The 14,555-nt window shown below is 33.3% G+C and overlaps 1 protein-coding gene across 1 annotated transcript in view; it reads right to left on the bottom strand.

Moving 5' to 3' along the window:
• The window catches only part of LOC116761103 (phosphatidylinositol phosphatase PTPRQ-like), a 206,463-nt gene that overhangs the window by 123,511 nt on the left and 68,397 nt on the right, over positions 1-14,555 (bottom strand). The window contains 7 exon segments of the mRNA XM_032646871.1: positions 927-1,068; positions 5,317-5,468; positions 5,840-6,115; positions 6,385-6,675; positions 8,145-8,313; positions 12,233-12,378; positions 13,070-13,230. Of these exon segments, the coding sequence (XP_032502762.1) occupies positions 927-1,068; positions 5,317-5,468; positions 5,840-6,115; positions 6,385-6,675; positions 8,145-8,313; positions 12,233-12,378; positions 13,070-13,230 (1,337 nt within the window).

Raw genomic sequence — 14,555 nt, forward strand, 5'->3', positions numbered from 1 at the left:
GGGCCTGCGCGTCCGGAGCCTGTGCTCCACAACGGGAGAGGCCACAGCAGTGAGGGGCCCGCGTACTGCAAAAAAAAAAAAAAAAAAAAAAAAAAAAAAATATGGTCCAGGGCTTCCCTGGTGGCGCAGTGGTTGAGAGTCCGCCTGCCGATGCAGGGGACAATAGTTCGTGCCCCGGTCCGGGAAGATCCCACAATGCCGCAGAGCGGCTGGGCCCGTGAGCCATGGCCACTGAGCCTGCGCGTTCGGAGCCTGTGCTCCGCAACGGGAGAAGCCACAGCAGTGAGAGGTCCGCGTACCGCAAAAAAAAAAAAAAAAAAAATACGGTCCAGTTGAGAGAAGGAAAAGTATTAAATCATTAAATCAGTTATAAATTAAAACTATTCAGTACACAGTTGAGTTATGACATGTAGGTGATACACAGGTAAGTTGTTTAATTAGAGCGATGGTATTTCAGTCTTCACAGTCCCCTCCACATGTCACAAATGGACTACGGGAAAGTAAAAGCTTACATACTGACTAGTGCTCTTCAAATGTCACAACACATCTTCTTTAAAAAATTACAGATTTTTTTTCATGAAAATATAAATCAACCTGTTAAAAGTGATTAATGGTTCATTTCTTTTTTTTCCCAGCTGTCTCAGATGGTACTAAGAAGTAGGTAATTTTTACATATATCTAGAAGCCTACTTTGTTCCTAAAGTAGTCTTTTATTTCAGCTTCCTCAGTTCAAAGTGAAAAACCATGTGTAAATATGTATCTATTTGATTGCAAACAAGACAACCCAGCCTATCCTTAAAGCACTGAAATTCAACTTCCCTTTGAATGAACAATTAAATATTGATAGTCAAATAAACTGAGAAAGGAAAGGGAAAAGTGTTAAAATACAAAATCAAACATTTTAGGATCCAAAATCCATATCTAACCTGATTCTTGGGTTGTGAATTTTACTACGTTACTAAATTGATTGCCATTTCCAACTTTAGTAAAGGCAGATATGCTGATAGAATAGGTGCTGATGGGTTCCAGTCCAACAAGTTTGGCTTCAGTTTGCAAACCTGAAATATTCTGAAAAGCAGAAATAAAATTCTTTGTCACAATGCATCATCAAAAAACTTATTTATAACTGGAAGAAATATTTAATACATCAAAATTATGTCTTCTGTGTTTAGCCTATGATTTAGTAAGCACAGGTATTTTTTATTAAAAATTTAAAAATTAAACATTTTGTGTGTGTGCCCCAGGGTGTGCTCAGCTGATAAAGCAAGGATGAACTGGATACCCTCTCAGCACTGAAGAATCTCATAACTGCCATTTGTTTTTAAAGCTGAAGTGTTTTGTTTTCATTTTGTCTCCCTGATTTTTACTTGGAATTACATACTGATTACTTCCTTAAAATTGGCTAAAATTGAAGTCCTCAATTGAAATCCAACTTAAGAGCAGTCAGTGGTACTTGATTTTTCTTGAATTCATCTAAATTCATTTTTTAATTCTCAGTAGCATTTTGTGTAAATTAATTTATTCATCAGCTATTGTATGGTAGGCACTGGAAATACAGCAGTGAATGAAACAGAACCTCTGCTCCTATGAAGCTTAAACTATGAGTTTTCCCAGACAACTCCTAAATTTCTAATTTTATGCAATCTCTTAGGAAAATGAAAAAAAAGAACAGTTATCACAGTTGTTCAAAAGAGGATATTATTTCTCATAGAAAATTTTACCATCAAATATAAAGCCTTCATTCAAAGAGAATTGTCCTAATAGAAAGAGCACTTAAGATTGATAGTTACCCTATGGAAAAAGAAGACAATCTCCTATGTGGTAGCATTTTAAGAATACTGCATTATATCTAATCCGAAATATAAACTACTTTCACTTATATATTAAACATTTCAGTGGCAGAAATTTAGCAAGACTACTAATGCTCAGGGCACTCACAGTTAGAATCATATTTTAAATTAATCTCTTGCAAGTCACTGACATACTTTATGAACTCACTGTATTACGCTGTTTTCTTTCATTCTTCCACAATTACTATATAGATAGTAAAAGATATATAGGACATGGTCCCTGTCATCAAGGAATTGTTATATTAATTAGAGAACTCTACCAACAACTGCATTCTAAGAAGAAATTAAACACAAGCAGGTAAATTTTGACTTGGGTTAGGAAGGGTGAGTAACTACCCAGAGAAATGACTGAACTCAGGAGATTATAATAAAAAGTGTGAGTAGCTTATTGGATAGTGGACAGACTGACAAAGTAAGTTGTAAGATGGAGACATGAGTAAGGAATATTGCCAAACATAACAGAAATTTTTTACTGAATAAAAATTTTTTTTCGGTATGTGTGAGTGACCCGAGTTACCAGCAGACCTGGGTCTTATTTATCTCCAAATGGATTAAACTGGATTGACTGAGATGGCAGGAACATTTGAAGTGGTTCTGGAATTATTATGCCTCCAGGAACTCACATACAATCTGAAAGAATAGAAAAGAAAAGAAAAGAAACTAACAGTTGGGACATAGAGGTAGCTGAAAACATAGAAAGGAAAACAGGACGACACACTCAAAGAGAAAGCCACACAGAGGGAGGAAAGCAGATAAAGAAAACTAGATGTTGAGAAAGGAAAAAAGATGGCACGAGGATACATTTAAAGGAATTTGAAAGAAAATAAGGCTATGAAAATTCAGGGAAGACACAATAGATGTAAAAAGGAATAACTAAAAGTAGTAGATTTTAAAAGAAAACTACTCCTCCCACCCCAAAAAGGATATATTTAATACTTTATGGTATAAAGATTATATCTTCGCTACTAGTGAAATTTCAATGGTAGCATTTCTATTGAGAAAACAGATGTCTAAAACTCTTAGAATATAACCTACCCTCATATTCAGGTAGAGGAGTACTGTCATTTCAGGCTTAGTGCTATTACAATGCTGAATGGAATTTGTTCTTTTTTTTTAAACCATATATAGAAACAATAGCTACCACGTTTATCATATGCTGAGGATTGTTCTAAATGCTTTATATAGATTTTCCCTTACAATCTTCACTTTTTAGTGGATGTATCTTTACAGCTCCCATTTTGCACTTGAGGAAACTGAGTCATAAGAATTTAAGCAACTGCCCTAAAGCAGAACAATAAGTCTCAAAGTCAGGCTTCTAACCAGAAAATTTGATGCCAGAGTCCTTAATTCATGACTGTGCTAACGGTGTTGATGGTAGAGATCTCTGTTCTGAGGAAAAGATCACACATACACATCCACACTTCAATATACATACATGTTCATCCTAGGAATGATCACATTCCTGGGATAATAAAGATTATTATCTTTAAAATATAGAAATATAGAAAATGATTCCTTCCTCCCCATTTGATACCTATTTACCAGTGATCCATACAGACAAAGCACGTTAAAAAAAATGGAAAATGTTAAGATTAGACTAGAAATAGATACTAGAGGGCTAGAGACTCAGCACCATTAATGAAATTTCACACTGCTGGGAAACAGATTCCACATTTATGAAGAAATACAATTTGAATTCTACTCAGCCTATCAGATTTTAGAGTAATATCTTGACTTCCAAAAAGAAAAGCATTATTCCTTATGACATAAACTTACACACTGCTTCTGATTTTTACTATTCACTTTTTAAGCTACACATGCTATAAAAATGATTTACCATCAGTAATAAATTATAATGCATATAATATTGGGGACAATGTTTATGCAAAGTTTTTGCACTCTCCTTGCTGCAACTAAAGAGCATTCCAGTACTTCATTTGCCTTTGGAAAAAAAATAAGAACACTTTCGCAAATAAATGCTAGTTAATTACAACATATTTTGGCAATTAAATGCTAGAAATCATATAGCTATATTTGAGACCCTTTGTTACATCAGTTCTTTGGGTATTTTTCATTGATTCTGAAACCTACAAATGGAGGAGTGAAAGGGCATTTAGCATTGAAACTAATTAGCATTGAAAGAAAAAGAATAATGATATATTTTAAAAGACCGATTAGTGTGGGATTACATGCTATCTGGAAAGGTTAACAGAAGTCCAGTATAAACACTTTTCTGAACAGGTTAAAAACATTCATTTGGTACTTCTTTTAACAACAAATACAATAGTCCCCCCTTATTCACAGTTTCATTTTCCACGGTTTCAGTTACCCACAGTCAACCATGGTCCCAAGATATTAGATGGAAAATTCCAGAAATAAACAATTCATAAGTTTTAAATTGTGAGCTGGTCTGAGCTGCATGATGAAATCTCGAGTTGTCCTGCTCCATCTTGCCCAGGGTATCAATCAACCCTTTGTCCAGCATTTCCCACCCATTAGTCAGTAGCCTTTTTGGTTATCAGATCAACTGTCAGATAGCGCAGTGCTTTTGTTCAAGTCACCCTTATTTTACTTAGTAATGGCCCCAAAGTACAAGAGTAGTGATGCTGGCAATTCAGAGATGCCAAAGAGAAGCCATAAAGTGTTTCTTTTAAGTGAAAAGATGAAAAATGTTCTCAATAAGGAAAGAAAAAGTAATCATATGCTGAGGCCGCTAAGATCTTCGGTGAAAATGAAGCTTCTGTGACATTCTATGAAATTGGGAAGAAGGGGGAAAAATGTACAAGTTTTGCTGTTGTACCTCAAACTGTAAAAGTTATTGCCATAGTATGTGATAAGTGCTTAGTTAAGATAGAAAAGGCATTAAATTTGTACAAGAAGATGTTTTGAGAGAGAGAGGGACCACATTCACGTAACTCTTATTACTGTTTGTTATAATTTTTCTATTTTGTTATTAGTTACGGTTGTTAATCTCTTACTGTGCCTTATTTATAAATTAAACTTTAGAAATTAAACTTGATGTATAAGAAAAAACACAGTACATATCGGTTCAGTACTATTCATGGTTTCAGGCATCCACTGGGGGTCTTGGAATGTATCCCCTGTGGGTAAGGGGGATGAATGTAGAAATATATTACCCTTAAGACAATAACAGATTTTAAATAGTCTGAAAAAATTTACTGTATACTTTCCAGCATTAACAAAATGGTGCAATTACTTCCTAACTTATAGCTATCTAGAAGTTATAAATTCTAAATAAAACGCTATATGAAGTACTTCACTTCCATATTTGACAAACGTTTGCTGTGTTTTCTGCAAGCATCCTTAAGTTGTAGGAAACCAAAAAGATTTTTTTAAAAGATGGTCCTTGTGTTAATTAAAGCAGTCCATTTTCCCCCTGCATGTCAATACTTTAATTGACTTTCTAAATTTTTGAAATAAATATATAGTGTTATCATCAACCTACCTTATAAAATATAGTATCAGTTTCATGCTCATGAATTTTTAAACTATATACTTTAACAATACCGCCTGGAACAGGACTCGGGCTCCATTTCAGCCATACAAGGTCTGAAGTGTAGTTGACTAAAGTCAAATTTTGAGGAGGTGCTAAAGGCACTGCAGGAAAACACATTATAAAACTTATATTCATAACATTTTTTAGCAGAAAAATATCATCGTGACTCTAGCTTCTTGAAGACACTAGTTAAGAAAGATTTATAAACTGATCATTTTAATTTCAGAAATAAAGAGCAGAAGTAATCATGCTTTTGTACTTGGAACTCAGTAGTTCCAAAGTAGCTTTAAACAGAACACCCTGTTCTGAAGATCACATTAAAAAAAAAATGTTCAGCAAAGCAGATGAATAGTTGTCAGGCTGTTACAAATAGACAATCAAATATCCTTTCATTTTCCATGCTGTTCCTTAAAAAGAGAGAGCAAGTGCTGCAACAGTGAAATCATTGGAAGAAATATGGATTCTGGCTTACCTGACTCATCTGTGTAAAAGAAAAGAACACTGGAAGGACCCAGTCCTTTTATAGTTCTTGCAGCAGCAAAAAAACTATATAATGTAAATGGTGAAAGCTCGTCCAGTATTACATAGTTATCAGAAGTAACAAAAGAATAATTCTCACTTGGTCCTTGTAAAATTAAATCATAACTTATTATTGCACCATTTGGTTTTACTGGGGGATCCCATGATAAGAGAACTGAGGTAGAGGAAAGGTTTTTAAAAGTGTTGATTATTGGTGAAGTTTCTGGGACTATAAAAGAAAAAAAGAATATTAAGTGAAACAAAAGTGAGTTAGCATCAAGAAGAAGAGGCTTTAATAATAATGGGACTTAATTTTTATCAACAGGTAATTATTTTAATTTTAAGAAACTTAGAGCTTACTGTGTTTATTGAAAGGCTAATTACTTAAGAACAAACAGAATCTATGTAGTGACAAGAATAATGTTTTCTATCAGAAAGCAATATAAATAAGAAAACATCAACAATCTGCTTAATAGGCAATAAAAGGGTCCAGCCTACCATCTTCTTCAGTTTTGATGTGTAGTTGGGCAGTATAGGTATCAGAGAATCCCTTTTCTGTTGATGGAGTGATTTTTAATATATAATCAGTATATTTTTCCAGATTATCAAAATACATGCTTCTCTCATATGTAACTAGAGGTGGTCTCACGTGGCGAGGAGTTTGCTGTGAGCTCAGAGAAACATAGTAGAAGACTAGACCGTTTGGTTGAGACGGAGGGCCCCAGCTTACATTTATTGCAGTTGACGAAATGGACTTGTAAGTCAGGTTTCCAACAACTCCTTCAGGTACTATGACAGGTAATGTGCAAAATATAAAAATCATCAGTCACCCTAAATAAAATATAAGTAAATTCACAAACCGGAGGATAACTGTTGAAATGGCAACTACTACATCACCTGCTCTTACATTATTTAAATCCACATGTGGTAACATCATCTACTACAAAATATCTTCTAAGTAATTATATTAAAATCATTCAAAATAAACCCTGTCACCTTTAATACGTGTGAGAACAGTTTTATGCAATATTTTCTTGGCTTTTCCTTCCTACAAGATGGTGATTATGAGTCTGTATATGAGATTATGAGTATGTGATGGAAATTATGTGTATGAGATTAGGAGTACGCACACATGTATGTGTGCATGTATACTCAGATATTTAAATATTTTGATAATGTATATTATCTAAACAATACTTTTAGTTTCTTTCTTCTAAAGATTATCCTTATTGTACATATGAAGTCATCCAGGGCCTCTCACTGGGAACAGTGCACAGTAAGTGTTTATTATTCATGGTGCTATAATAATAACTGATAAAACGTTATAGGTTGGTGAAAATCTTGGGAGAGATCTGCATTTAAAGAATTCCTGAAATGATATTGACCACAAATTGCACTTAACATTTTTGCTAAAGACTCCCCAAACTTGTATTTCCACATATCATATCTACTCTGCTGATCAATGAGTAAACAATTTAAAAGACTGTTCCAACAACAGGGAGAACACTCATTCTTCATACTTAAAGTATCTGTCAAATTTATAATCTTCAAATAATACACATAGAATTCTACTCTCAGCAGAAATTTAGGTCAGTATCATTTCTCAGTAAGAGGACTAATCTTTAAAAAATAATGGACCATAGAAACAACCACAAGAAGAAATAGACAATGATCCATGTATCATCGTATTCTTGAAACTGAAACCTAAAAAACAGGAAGAGCTTCAGTCATTATAGTTTTCTGAATATTCAACACAAACAGGATTCTGCAGAAGCCACAAATGAGAAACTTCCAGAGTTAAAAAAAAAGATATTTTGGACATATTAGTCACAAACACAGTAAGAACAAAGATGCTGCATAAAATCCTTTGTGGGTTCAAAGACTGAAAAGGAAACAAGTTGCTAGAGAGAAAAAAATGTCATTTCTAGAGCAAATGGATATTAAGTATTGGAAAATCCATCCACATACGCAACGGTTTTTTCCATGCCCATAACCGATGGCTGTGACATCTTTCGAAGCAATGAAAGTGACAGAATTTTTATAAATGGATGGTAGCAGTTTTCAGGAATAGAAAAGGCTGTTACTATTGTAATAGGTTTATAGCTATATTAAATGCATTTTCAAACTTCTATGACTGGTTAAATGTGCCTAAATAAAACACATATTTTATTACCAATACATACAAATAGAAAAAGATTCTGAAATAAAGTTTTAAATTAATCCTATTAAACATTAATGAATGCTTTTCATTTACATACTGTCTTGATCTGTGTATACTTGAACTATGTCACTGCTTTTATTCCCATTTCCAACTGAAGTACTTGCTGTTACCCAAAATGTATAGTAGCTGAATATTGCCAGTTTATCTATTATTGCAGATACGGTCATATTGTCAAAGTCATTGGTTACTTCATGGAGTGTAAAATTCTGAAAAATAAACATATTGTTTTAATTGTTCAGAGTATATTTTTAGTATACATGAGCATTTCAAAGTAATTATTATTCATGGATTGGTTGCCTCAGTATTTTAATATGTTAATTTTTGAGGAAAATAAACAAAGAACTTTTTTATTGCAATAATTAAACTGGAAATATGTTTGTACTAAAAGAGGAATAGATGGTAGCAGTTTTATTAAATCAACATACAGAGTAGCAGAAACTCCAAGCTTAGCTGCAGTGAGGAAGGTCTAGTGGTGAACTGGAAATGCTACAATGTGCTGACCAGTGTCAGTTTCCCTTATGAAACATTCAAGTATTTTTCAAAACATTGACTATATATTTTTAAACAAGTTTGGGAGTATTATAAAAATTTTAAGTGTTTTCTTCCTGTTAACAGTGTAGGAATTACGAAAGTGTTCACCTCTTTCTATGAACTCAAATGGTTATTATCTTTCATAGACCCTCTTTTTTTCTACAATCATGTAGAGAAATGGGAAGGCAGCTGGATACACTCTCATATGTGCTGAGTAAGAGAAATTTTAAAATTCTCTTGCATGACCCTAGTTATATTTGTCCCAAGGCATTTTTTGATAATTAAGGAATTACAATCATCCCTTCCTTGACCAAATTTTAAACACAAAACACATAGTCAAAATCAATTCTAAAATAAAGGAAAACAGACTTTTAAAAAAGTCACGTAGGTAATTAAATATGAATTAAGTATGAATAATTTTATAATAATGTCTACTTATACTGAGAAATCTGAATCATTCCAATCTGCACAAAGCCCTTAGAATCCAAAGACCTGCATTCAATTCTGGCAACAGCTCTGGATAAATCATCTGATCACAAAGCTTCTCCAACTGTAAAATGGGAATAATCATTTCCACTTCACAGAGGGCTTTTGAGGATTAGATAATATAAAGCATATAAAACAATACCATCTCTGGCACACGATAAAAAACTGATAATTAGTAAAAAGTTCATGAAAATTAGTAACACAGGATAATCAATTTGACTAAAATTTATAGTTATCGTGGTTCTGCAATGTATCAACAGACTAAATTCAGCAAATTTTTGTGGTTCTTTCCCAGTATAGGGAGTGGGGGAGAGTAAGTGTCAGAAAAGATCTATTTTACTTTTGTGGTGACTTATTTAGGAACAGACAAGTTAAAACATATTTAATCTCACATAAAATATGATCTGTGAACTTAATATCTTCCAACACATCTACTTTACACATGGCATAACTGGCTTACATAAATTCTCTCTTAAAATATTAATAGAGCTTTTTGACTTTTCTTTGCTATAAAATTTATTCCGACTACCTATGACCTACCTTGATGACAGTATTAAGTAACAAATTATTTTTAATCACCCAGAAGTTATTCATGCTGAGTGTGAGTAAACATGCACAGACATGTAACAAATTTAGAATTATACCAGTTATCCAGATGATTATTCCATTCATCTATTTATTTTTGGAAAAAATGTCTTGTGGCTCAAACTATCTAATTAAGGTTTATTCTTTGTGTATATGAATGCAGTCAGAAGGTATTTAGTAAAAACTTCTCAAATTTGATTAATCAGCCAGTACTCATTTAACACTTTTTAATAAAAGACACTATGTCAGGCAAACTGAGGAGACATAAGTGAGTAAATGTTAAAATGTAGAAGAGTTAATATACTATACAAAACACAATATACCACAATTGGAGGAGGGACAAGATGTATTGCCAAGTAGTAGCAAAGAGATTAAATTCCACAAAGTCAGAAGAAGGAAAGATCACTTCACAACAAACTCAAGTGCTCCAAAATTATAACTAAGTACTGAAAATAATGTTGATCTGTTATAAGAATTTTATGTTCTATGATTAAAACATTTATTGGGCATTATCATACTGTACCAGAGGACTTCAGGGGATGGAAAGACAAGCGTCACACACAACTCTTTTCTTCATGTTATTTGCTATGGGATGAGGGAGCTAAGATAAGTAGCAGATACCAGGAATAGAAAGCAGAATATGATGTGCCATGCATGAGATATGCCACAAAGTTCTATGGGAAGAAGAAAGAGAAGGAAGAAAACAGCTCTACATCTATTCTGCTATATAATTTTCATTTTGAGGATTTCTTCTATTCTACCAATCCAAAATAGAAAATTAGGTAGTGAAGATTTTTATGCTATATTTAACGTTAACTTCAGAAATAAACTAAAGCACGGATGAACTTCAAGAAATATAAGAAATGTTTTAACATCATTAGCCTGTGTGCCCTCTTGCAGCTGTCACACCTAAAAGCACTCTTAAGATAATTTAATAAAAGATTACATTTTCTAAGATAGATGAATTGCAAATGGTATCATATTATATACTCAGGTTTGAATAAGAAGGTTCATAAAATCATGTTGAAATCATAGTTAAACATTTATACTCGATTACCTAGATGTGGACAAAGAGAACCAAAATTGAATCAGAGACAAGCCATAAAGTAAACTGTACAGAGGCAAAACCTTTGCTAAGATTCAGAACTACTGAATTTCGAATACTGAATATTGGTTAAATGCATGAAAAAAATCTGCAATTTGAATGGCCTCTATGACATAATGACACATTATTAAATTTGTGAACACATTGTGGTAAAAAAAAAAAAAAAATTGCACACTGATCCCCATTCTTCCCCAAATACAGAACAAAAAGGAAGAGCAAAAATTGCTTGATGTACAGAGTTAAACAAACAGATCCTCTTTTCTTATGCAGTCCCACTCTGAGAGGGCCTTGAGCAGAATATAAAAATAGAACCAAACTCTGGACTGTCTTTTACTCACTGCTGAGTAAGGCTTAAGATAGCTTGCAAAGTTCTGCTCTGACCTTATTCATTAGCCTAAACTGTACTAAATCAAGTCATACTTTAGTCCCAGAGATTTCTGCTCACAAGAACTCTAGCGGCTACACATGGGTTGTTAATCACAAATGGAATTAGGCAACTTAGAATTAATAAGACTCATCTCTATCCTCCTTCTGCTTAAAAGGATGCAAACACTTAATAATGGTCAGAGTCATAATCAACATGCAGTCAACAGTCCGTATCAGTAAGGTACATATTCTGTGAATTGCAGTATTTCTTCTAAATTAGTGTTTTCCAAGTTATATTCCAACTCTCCCCATTCCTGATTCAATCACAACCAGTCCAGTTTTAATCTTTTCATCTACTAGAGTTCTGTGAAACAGTTTGGAGAAATAAAAGAATTTGGCTGAAAAATTAAAACTATTTCTTTAAACAAAATGCACTTTAGCTATTTTTATAACTGTTATTGTTCATATCTCAGAAAGTGTCCATCTGCAAAGTGTGCGACCCTATAACCTTGCATACCTCAAGTTAAATAAGCACATTTTAATAGTTTCATTACATCTGATACGAAGCAATGACGATGATGATGATGATGATAAGCCCTCCTGCTAACAACTGAAAATATTTTTAGAATTGAAGAAAAACACACAAACACATCCAAACATGAAAACTATTTATATTATATACAAACAGAAAGAAATTTTTTTTAGCTGAGAAATAATTGAGGGTAAATGAAACCATTAACTCTCTAGTGAACACTTCTTGGAGAAGAGGCACTCAGGGCCATATTTACATACAGAATTTTTAAAAGGTGGCAGCTTCATTGTTGGTAACACATTTGAAGCTGATAGAGAAACATGTGTGTGTTTGAGTATATGTGTGCATGCTTGGACAGTTTAAAATGTATTTATTTCTCCACCACATTTTTCTATGTCAATGGCAGTTCTACAAAATGTCTACACAAAATTCTAATAAGCAACTTTTTCTACCATGCCAAGTCTTTATCAACAGAGCTGAAGGATGTAAGTAAAGAAGCAGGAGAAAACTCAGGTCTTACCTGCACAAAAGTACCTGAAGTATTCCTGTAATAAACAGAATAATATTGTATAATCCCATTAGGTTTTGAAGGAGGCGTCCAAAAAAGAAGTACTGATGAAGAACTGAGGTTTGCATAATGAACATCTTTGGGAGGATCACTTGGTGCTAGAAAACAAATGATCGAACAAAAAACTGTACTTGTGTCTCTAAAATATGTGTGAAATGTTCCAAATGTTACCTGCCTTTGATTAGTTATGATAATTGTTTAAAAACTAAGAATAATATCTAATTAGAAATCAGAAATGAAATCCACAAGGCTCATTGGGCCATCCCCGTAACACTCTACCATAGCAATATCTAAGCAGAGACAGACGGATTTCTTACTCATAAAACACTATCCCAGTTCTAAAACATGCCTACTGCCCTAGATTTGAAAACAACATTATGACAAGTTTCCGATATAGAATGCATAATATGAAATTCTAATTTAACTTGCAATTTTGAAATTGAATAATAGAGGACAAAGGCAGAGAGCCGACTTCATGCGTTTTACTTTGTTTCATTTAAAAACACTAAATGCTTACTAAATGTTGAGTTCTGTGCTGAGTGCATTTACAAATATAAATTCATTTAATCCTCATAAGGACCCTGTGAGGTAGGTAACATATCGTTTCCATAATACAGATGGGAAATTGAGACACAGAGAGATTAACATCACATAGGTAGAGCGTGAGCGAAAAGCAATTTTGCATGTAACCGTGACAGATATTAGGTTTAATGAGACATATTTATATTTGACACATTTTTTTTCTGAGTATGATATTCTTTTACTTGGCCTACATCCATAAGAACTCACCTCCTTCGGGTGTTCGAAAGTTAATGATATTGCTTCTCGTTTTCCCTTCACCAAATCGGGTGCTAGCTGTTACATAAGCACTATATTCAACATTATAGTCCAAATCTGAAAACTCCAATGATGTTTCAGTTACATTAATGTTCTTTAATGATGATCTGTCCCTAAGAGGAAAATAAAGGATTATCTGCACAACTGACCTTTAAATTAAACGTTACAGATACATTTTGAGTACAAGTACATTAAAAATAAGCAACATTTATGCACAGATATTAATCCGGATTAATGGGATAAAGATGCTACTTATCCAGAAATGCTGAAAAGGACGAATTTCAGAATAATTCAGTGAGTAAATTCTTTTGTTTTCAAGTATATCCAGTAATTCAATCAAGTGTTAATAGGATGTTCATATTAAGAGTTTGCTTGGACTGATTTTAATGGCTCTCTAGGAATTCTGTGTGTTCAAAGTAATTACAGCATTCTTTTTCATACGAATGTTTTAGTTGTTCAAATATGTGTTCTACTGAAGTGTTGGCAAAATCTAATTTATACCATATATTTATCAAACACATTTTACATATATTGTACAAAAGTAACATTTACTTCAGACCAATTCAAATCAATTTCAAATGATAAATACCTGAATTGTAGTATCTAAAATAATGAGTATGGGTTATCCTTTATTTATGTAATTAGAAACAAGATTTAAAATAATGTATGTATAACGTAACAGGAAAGCAAAAAGTAGAGCTCACATCTCTCACTCAATTAAAATCTTAAATGTATCTGAAATATCACTTCAGAAAAGAAAGTAAATATTGACTTAAACTCTCCAAGTAAGTACCAAAATGCCAGGAGAGGGGGGAAATGTCTAAAGAGCATACTGTTGCTAAGTAATACAGCACTACAATTAATTTCAGTCATGTTAATTCAGTTTCCATAGAATTGGGTATAGATTAGAATTTAAAGAATGAATATGTATATAATGGTACTGAAAACTATGCATTTTAAAAAGAAATTTTGATTTTTAAGAGCAATAAAGCGAGAGAGAGGCATGGACATATATACACTACCAAACGTAAGGTAGATAGCTAGTGGGAAGCAGCTGCATAGCACAGGGAGATCAGCTCGGTGTTTTGTGACCGCCTGGAGGGGTAGGATAGGGAGGGTGAGAGGGAGGGAGACTCAAGAGGGAAGAGATATGGGAACGTATGTATATGTATAACTGATTCACTTTGTTATAAAGCAGAAACTAACACACCATTGTAAAGCAATTATACTCCAATAAAGATGTAAAAAAACTAATTATTAAAGAATTTAGATAAGAAAATATGAGTAGTATCACAGAAAAGATACAAATCTCATGTAATCTCAGTTTTTTCTTCTTTCGAAGCACAAGGCATCCGAGAGGTAAATGGATATTCCCTCTGAACATAAAATGCACTTTCTTTACCACTGAAATATTTGAATCCTTGAATCATTAAGGGGA

The sequence above is a fragment of the Phocoena sinus genome, chromosome 10 (genome assembly GCF_008692025.1).
Source record: "Phocoena sinus isolate mPhoSin1 chromosome 10, mPhoSin1.pri, whole genome shotgun sequence".
Taxonomy (NCBI): Eukaryota; Metazoa; Chordata; class Mammalia; order Artiodactyla; family Phocoenidae; genus Phocoena; species Phocoena sinus.